This window comes from Galdieria sulphuraria, assembly GCF_000341285.1.
Source record: "Galdieria sulphuraria unplaced genomic scaffold scaf_120, whole genome shotgun sequence".
Taxonomy (NCBI): Eukaryota; Rhodophyta; class Bangiophyceae; order Galdieriales; family Galdieriaceae; genus Galdieria; species Galdieria sulphuraria.
The window spans coordinates 2-8,359 of NW_005178355.1; the positions used below are offsets into that span (position 1 = coordinate 2).

The window sequence follows — 8,358 nt, forward strand, 5'->3', positions numbered from 1 at the left end:
GTCAGTATTTACACCTCTCTGAATACGTACGGCCATACTAGTGGCACATGCGCCTGAACCCATTTCGAATTCAGAAGCTAAGCGCCCTCAGGCTTGGTTAGTACTGAGGTGAGGGATCACTCGGGAACCCCAAGTGCCGTACGTTTTTTTGTACTGCTTTTTAGGATTCTATGAAAAGAGAAGCCAAGTGTAAAGAGAAATAGGTGTTTTTAAATTTTTGTTATTATAGAATACAAAAGGAATCAATGTTGGCCAAAGAAACTGATTGTGAAGAAACGGCAACAAAACATATACTTGTCGTTGCAAGTGCAAAAACAAGTTGAGTTTAACCAGCATTTTTCTTTCGAGTTTAGAAATCTTGAGGATTCCATAAAGCTTGGTCATAAATTGTGTCCTAAGAGTATATTCTCTTTTAATTCTGGTGATAGAGCCTCAAGAAAGAACAGAATTCAGCAACCAATTCCTTAACGACTTTAAGTGAGCTCCTTGGTCGATTTGAGGACCTTTATTCTTGTTGAGTCACATGTCTCTGCTAATCAAACTCTTGTGTTCACTTTTGACTAGCATAATAATATTAGATGCAGTGAAAGTTTGCATAGGTTGCCTGTCATAACAGTAGCGCAATTCATCGACAAGGTTGTTGTATTGAGTTGAAAGTGGTGCCCGGAACGAAAATTCAAGTATTCCACCGTGCAGAGCAAAGTTGTCTGTCAAAGGTTCTCATTATATCATATCACGTACTCGAAGAATCCCTTATAGTCCCGTCTATGGAAGACTTTTTTGTCAAGGCTGTTCTACAATAGCTGAACAAGGATTCAATTACATTGGCTATCACTAATCTTTGAAACTTTTACCACTTACGTCCCCTTGAGGCAGCTTCACTAGATTTCATAGTTGGCCTTGGACTCTTCTGCTTCTCAATTGTCAAGGCCATTTTTGAATACATTTCCCTCTTCAAATTCATCAGAAGAATCGTTGTTTGCTGTGGCTTTCATATTGTGATTCAAAACGCATGACGGTCTCAAGAGTGTTGCTATCTAGAATGCATAGGAAGGTTCGAATAAGGCATTGATCGAGAGAGAATCTTTATTCTTCTATAGTCTCCCTGAACCAACATGTCATTTTTATTCAGTACTGCATTTATTTATTTATAGATAATCTTTTTTTTATAAGTATAACATGGTCCTCATATATATATTCTTCACTTTCTTACATCCAAATTCTCAACTTTTCAAACATTATTCACGAGACTATGATGACTTGCTAACTTTGCAACAAAAAATAAAAACCATTGGATACATTCATAAGAAAAATAAACATGACAAAATTTCCGAAAGAAAAAGCAAAATTGAGAAGATTTCACAGAACGGAACAAGCCACATATATGTCCTTGGCATTGCTAGATACAAGTAGAAGTTACTCGACGCATATTTGCAATAAATAGTGAAAAAACTAAAGATTCTAGGTATAATAACGACGAAGTAGTTTCTGGATCATTCCTTGCATAGAAACCACAAACAGATCAAGCAAATTCTTAGTCAATGAAACTTATGTTCTCAACTTGCTCGTTCAAGTATTCAAAAGATGACCAATTTGCATAACTGACAAGCTTGTGTCTTTACGTGCCAGCCAAACAACAATGAGTTCGAAGATTGAGTGCACACATCCTCTCTTTTTAGTTAAACTCAACCAGCGTTTTTCAACACAAAAAACATAGTTTTATTCGTCCGTTTTCATGGAAAAATATAAAAGCTTACAAACAGAGATAAGCTTTGTTGTTGTAAGCTTCAATTAGAATAAAAGCACAAAGAACTCCCTCTCTCTCTCTCTCTCTCCCCCTCTACCACCTTCCACTCTATGTTCTAAAAAGAATGTCCCTCAATAACACAAATTTGAAAGCAGCTGATTATTCTTTCATTTCTGTGTTTTCTTTCAATAATACTGCAGCTCTTAGAATTTTTTGAATGTATTGCTCTGGTATACCCATCAACTCTAGTGACTTTCTTCGAATCACTTGAGGATTATCTCCAAATATACGAGGAAATGTCAAAGCATAACGAGTGGCAACTTCTTCCGGTAATAACGCAGACTTGCAAAGAAACTCTTTCCAGTCAAAATGTGTATTTATACCACTCGATACTTGTTCTCTTCTTGTTTTATCTTTTTCCAGTTGTATAGAACTTTGAAAACCTTCCATTCGCATACGATTCTCATCATTTATTCTCCGTCCCATATGTCGAGCCACTCTTGAAATAACATTTGACTGCGCAGCTTCCAAAGATGAAACATATTCATTGGACATCGACTCAAAGACAGTTTTACACCATACTGAAAAGTCTTTACTGAACTCTTCTCGGTTTGCTTTCCCAATTTTCCTCAAAATATCGACATTATCTATTCCCAAAAATCGTTCAAGGTTCCTTTGGGAAACAACTATCAATTGCATACATGATCGACTACTTTCATTCAAAGTTGACCCAGTAGTAGAATGTTCAGTTACCAAATAACTTGCATCCTCAACAATATTTTGTTCTTCAACAGAGAAACCTACAGATCGATCATATCGAGTACAAACTACCACCACAAACTGAAAACAAAGTTGAACAGATGAAAAAGATCCGTCATTCAAAACGGAAACAACTCCCTTAAAAAATTTTTTGGCTTCTTCCTTAATATTTGCTTTCGAAAATTCAGTTTTGTGATAAAATGTAAATGAAAATCCAACAACATAACGTGTTTGTCCATTATGGAATACAACATATGCATCAGGACCACTAGAATTGCCATCTTTTGGAACAAAAATACCACAACGTTGTAAATGTTCTCTATAATAGTCAGAAAATGAATCAGAGACATTTCTCAAGATGGGTATATCATAAGATTTTGTAGATTCCATAGAATAAGAAACATTGTCCTGTTCAATAAAAGAACCCTGGAAAATTCCTGGAATAGCAGAATGTACAATAGGCCAGGAATTAGAATGAAGAAAAGTTAATAAGCGAAAACGAAAGATCTTCATAAATACAAATTCAAAGAAGACTCCCTTTGCTGTTGAAGTGTCGGGAATATAACTAAACGGAGATAAAGGAAAGAGTTCAGTAGCCTCACGGAAAAAGTTGTAGTTGCTATGAGCTCTCAATATAAATTCACAACAACCAATCTTGAATTCAATGCCCATATCAATCCCGTCAATTCCACAACTTTCAGAATAAAACCCAAAAGTTGCAAGCAAGTCCATCAAATAAGTTCTCGTTCCACATAGAGTAATTACAAAGTCAATTGGAAAAATTGTTCCGAGCTGATAATTCAAAAGGACAAATTGATATCGAAGAAGGGTTGCGGAATCTAGTATCTCCGGAACAATAAACGTCACCGACTCGAGTAGTACCAAGCGAAAGATTCTATCTAATAAGGGTTCCATATTGTCATTGTTGACAACAGGTTGAGATAAGTTTGCAACTTTCCCTACTAGGGCAAGTAAAGTATTCCTTACAATCAACGGAATACCTCCTGTCTTCTTTTTCAACAATTCTACGAATCGATGTCGTAAATCATCGGAGAGCAATAAACAGTCCTTCAAGGACTTTCCATCATAACTTGCCAGCTCAAGATATTTGTTAATATCACGGAGGTTAAAGGGATTCAACCGCAACATATGGAGGGTGACACTACTGGAGCGAGTATCAGACAAGGGGGCTGAGATTTCAGCAGTTCGACCTGCCAAATAGACAATTACCTTCCCTGTAATCAACAAATCACGTAAAATGCGGAAGAAGTTCCGAAAAGGTACATATTTTGGGTCAGACTCGATGAACTGTTCCTCGCCGAGTTCACTATAGTATTTAGTGAGATAACTCAACTGGCTAAGTTCGTCTATCATCAAAAATAAATATTGTTTCTCAAATTGTTCGAGAAGATAATCAAAAAAAACAACACTAGCAAAATTCATCGACGCGTCCGTGTTCAACAATCTCAAGAGCAGCCATACCTTTACCATTTGGTCGGTAAGCGTTCAAAATAATATTATACATCAAAGCCTTTCGAAACCTTGGAAAAGGAGCACGAGAAAAGCTCTCTTCTAATTGAAAGCAAACTGACAAAGTGTTTTCCGCAAAGTGTTTCCAAGAAAAAATCTTCAAATCAACTTTTCCCGATGAGCTCTTGTTGAAAACCTCCGTCTTCGTCTGCTCTTCTTCTTCGTCGGCGAATTTTTTTAAAAACTCTAAAAAATTTTCACCAACAAAACTCTTCCCAGCTCCAAAGATGTGAGGGGAAAAACAAGCTGCAGGACGTAAAAGATTCAAGTCTCCCCCAACTCAAGAAAACTGGTAGTAATAAGCTCGAAGAATAGAATAAACATCTTCTTTTCTATCTATCAACGGTTCATTCAAACTCATTTTACACGCCGACGCCAATCCGAAATCAATTCACAACTAATGAATAAGTCAATGACCGAAAAACTTTCAAAGAAGCTAAGAACAAAACACTTGGAGGAGGAGAAAGGAGTTGGAAGAGAGTGTATGTTTTATTGTTCGAGCGATTGGTTTATTTGGTGATTGGTAGAACTGATCTCTTTGACACTTCTAGACTCACAATGACAACAGAGAGAAAGCCGGAATATTTTCTTGCTTGTAATAACTAGAAACTTTCTTTTACTATAGACAAGAAATAGGTTTCTATGAGTTTTTGTGGTGAATTAGATTGATTGGTACTCTTTCTATGGCTTGTATACTGTAAGAGAGTTTTTCTACTATCTTCCACACCATCCTATAAGTAAACTCCTATATACATGTCTAATAAGATACAAACCTTTTGTAAGTTACACACGAAATACAGTGGGAAACAGATAATTGCAATGAATAGGAAGTCTGTTTATGTGCAACTGGTCGTAGCACAGTTTATAAATACAAAAGTATCCAAATGAGTTTGGATAAGAGTATGATGTAGATTGTCATACTGACTTATCATTAAATACAAGCCATTATTGATGTAATAGCTACACAAGTTGTCTATTCTTTGTTCGACTTTTACCAAGTTGTGAATATGTCTTATATAAAAATATCAATAAAGGCTTCAAATGTAGTAACTATAACCGTTCATTTTCTGCACATCGATGCTGAAAAAAGAGTAAAAGACAGAGCCAAAAAATTATTTTACTAAAGAAGAAGTCTTTTATACTTGAGTCAAGGTCGAGTAGTGTACCAACTTGAAAGCTTCAGCAATTCTCCAACTGAAAGCCACTCCATATTGAAGAACCTTTACCCAACATGACTCTTGACTGAAAGACGTTGTAGTTCCTAAGTTATCGGTCAAGTGATTGTTGTGGAATGACAATACTTCAAGATTGGATATGGTTTCCTTTGACTAATTAGAAACAATTCTGTTCCACTCTCAAAGTTGACCTTTGCAATGCAATATAAATAGAACTCCTATGTAAATGGTGATTGTCTGAAATAGAAAGTTCTTGTCTCAGTGTCCAAATGGGTTGAATCATTGAAGATGTCTCTTGTACTATAAATAGTCAAACGAAATTTTTTAGATCGAACATCATCTTTGCAACCGGGTTACTTTCCTTGTCTGAGAATCGGTGAGTTTTCAGTCTAATTCACTAAAACAGCGTTTGGATATATAGTGTTGTTAGTACTTTTGAGATAGAGTTTGAATTGCAAACTTAAATACTTTTTTAGTATCTGTTCTTACCTTTGCTATATTTTCTCTTGGATCCAACAAGTTTCATATTTGTAGGAGCCATTCATATGAATTCCAAGGCTAGAAATGCAGTTTGAAAAAAACACATAAAAACGAAAGGAATCTAAGCTTTTATCGAATTTCAAGAAGCTAAAACTCTTTTTAAGACCGCAGTGTAGGTCCTCAAGTTGAAGCCTCAAGTTTTTGCCGCCACTTTTTTCGTTTGGTCTAAAACCGAGGAAAACTCTCTTCTATTCAGTTAACAAAAGACAGGAAGGACAGTCCAAGTGAAATCTACAAACAACTTTTTCTGTCTCAGTCTTTGAGAATTATAGTAAAAGGAGTTACTAGTCTTTTTTCAACAAACTAGAAAGACAACATAGCAGACACTTGAAGAATGTTTTGAGATATTCTTCGGTAAACACTTTACGAAGTATTTGGACAAGAAAGGATATTTTTCATTTTAGTTGTATTCAACATGTATGTATGTATAGTCTATTCATTTTGAATCATTGCTACAACTCTGCAATATCGCAAATTGACACCAAAAATAGCCTTCAAACGAAAAGCTTTTAGTTTTGAATTGTGTTTAAAGGTATCTCCGAAATATTTGAAAGATTGCAATGGTGTATTAACCGAGTCATTCTCCTGCACACAAGTGCATATCATCAATATCCAATTTCTGTAGGAGTCAACAACTCCTGTTTCTTTCTCCTCTGAAAATACTTGCAGACAATAGTGATATTTGATACTGTGGATTCTGCTAAGAGAAAACTTATTTTCAAAAAAGTTCAATTCAGTTCAATCGAGTCAATCCTATCTATTCTCTTCTCGCTTTTCATCATAGCATTTGACTCATAGTTGAATTGTCTCTTCCAGGTAGCCCACTATATAGTTGAGGTATTTTTGAAGGTAAACATGACTATTTACGTTTAAAGGTTTTCACTGCCTTCTCTTGAACTTTGTAGAAACCACAAATTGTGAACATAGATAAGAAAGCAAACTATAGACAGTAAAAAGCTGCTTTAGGGCATGGATAACTCCAAGAGGACTCTTATTTCTTCCAGTACGAAGAAAACAAAACTTTTAAAAGCTCTGCAAATTCAAGGAAAGATTTGTTTAGCTCCACTTGTCTCCTACTCTTTTCCATTCTCTCATCCATCAGCTCCTTGAATAAGTGAGTCATAATACAAAAGTCATTCGCGTTAGACACTAGGCAGAAGACTCTCGCGAAATATAAACAGATGGATACACTAGTGGAGGCTTCTTTTTAGATATTTATAACAAGAATCAAAGACAACTCAAAGTTTTGTATAAACAAACTGTCTATAAATACAAGAAACGTTCATTTCCAATAGGGACAAGTCAAACATAAAGAAGAAAAGATATTTTTATCCAAATTGCTCTAAAAAGAAGGAAAATGTCTCTTTCAACTTTGTATTATTCAGCAGAATAAAATTGTGCAGAGTCAAATTGATAATGTGATTATCCAAACTGGTAAAGGTCTTACTCTCTTAAATATACTCGATAAATTTCGTCTACTAGTGAAAAGAAAAGAATATAAACGTAGAAACAATGGAAAAATAAGAATCTTTCATCTCCTCTTGGCAAAGTAACAAAGAAAGGTGAATCTTGAAATATATGTGCAAGGAGAAGCAAAAGCATCACCACTTTTACCGTTGTTATTCTAGTCAAAAAGTCTCAAAAAGTTCTTTAGGTGGAGAACGAACCAATAGCCTTGAATCGTTTGAGGTTCGATCCTCCTTGACGTAAGTAGTTTATGTACGAATTTGTGTATAGACAAAAGTATTCCCAACCTTTGGTCAGTTTTTTACTATTGTCCTGTCCTCTGTATACTTTCCAATTCTAGAGTTGAATATACGATTTATTCTTCTTTATAACTCGTAATCGAACAAAGATTGCTCCTTGAGCGTAATTTGCATAGAAGGAAAGGTTCTAGTTCTCACAACGCAAGCCAAACAGAGTTAATGTCATTGAAATTGGAAAATGACCATTTTACATCTTTAAGGAGTTTTCCTTAATTTTGAGTGACCAACAAAGAAAGGTTCTCAGATCGAGAACGAGTCAAAAGCTGGTTGTAGCAAAACCCGTTCTTGATTTGATATCAAAATAGGCTCACAAGTAGTTTGAAATTTACCTTGCAGAGACAAGATTGATCAAACTCAACTCTGTTAAAAGGCTACAGTGTCGCTAGGGAGTTGAGAGGACCTTTGATACGACACTGTTCTTCTCGTTTCACAACAATACTGAGATGTGAGATTGAATGTATCTAGCACACTTATTGTTCCAGAAACTTTTTAAATATCTCCAAGTGGAATATTTTCTTTCATAAAACTCACTAGTCACTCAAAATAATATATCTCCAGTGAAAGGAGACAATACATAGCGATCCTTCTCATAACAATCCAATTAGAAATGAACACAATGGTTTGATTGTTGGATGGAAAGGAAGTTTCAGTGAGTATTGTCAAGGCTGTGGACCTGATTCAAGTTTGCTAGTGAAACTTTTCCGACTTTAATTTCTAAAGCGAATTCGTCGTTTGTTTTAGTTGGACAAGTGAATTTCTATTATCTGCGTTTCTTTTTTAAGCTCTGCAAATGTTTCTTTTAGAACAATCCATCGATTCCTGAGCTCTGAGTTCCAAGTAG

At 35.4% G+C, this 8,358-nt stretch overlaps 3 protein-coding genes across 3 annotated transcripts; 1 reads left to right on the forward strand and 2 right to left on the reverse strand.

Moving 5' to 3' along the window:
- Window positions 1-428: 428 nt before the first annotated feature.
- Gasu_62330 (uncharacterized protein) lies at window positions 429-1,170 on the forward strand (the record flags this gene model as incomplete). The annotated part of the gene is made up of 1 exon (XM_005702580.1): window positions 429-1,170. A coding segment is annotated over one exon (90 nt), but the record flags the coding sequence as incomplete, so codon positions are not given.
- A 104-nt stretch (window positions 1,171-1,274) lies between these two features.
- Window positions 1,275-3,969, reverse strand: Gasu_62340 (archaeal ATPase). The gene has a single exon (XM_005702581.1). The coding sequence runs from the start codon at window positions 3,878-3,880 to the stop codon at window positions 1,907-1,909; it is 1,974 nt and encodes a 657-aa protein (XP_005702638.1). The 5' UTR covers window positions 3,881-3,969; the 3' UTR covers window positions 1,275-1,906.
- A 1,575-nt stretch (window positions 3,970-5,544) lies between these two features.
- Gasu_62350 (uncharacterized protein) lies at window positions 5,545-7,689 on the reverse strand. Its single transcript, XM_005702582.1, has 3 exons — window positions 7,012-7,689; window positions 6,829-6,856; window positions 5,545-6,462 (listed from the first exon to the last, which is right to left on the reverse strand). The coding sequence occupies exons 2-3, from the start codon at window positions 6,844-6,846 to the stop codon at window positions 6,184-6,186; spliced, it is 297 nt and encodes a 98-aa protein (XP_005702639.1). The 5' UTR covers window positions 6,847-6,856; window positions 7,012-7,689; the 3' UTR covers window positions 5,545-6,183.
- Between the last annotated feature and the right edge of the window lie 669 nt (window positions 7,690-8,358).

What these genes read in the sequence shown, in the direction of transcription:
- Gasu_62340 (XM_005702581.1), bottom strand. Translation starts at nt 3,880, where the DNA reads ATGATAGACGAACTTAGCCAGTTGAGTTATCTCACTAAATACTATAGT.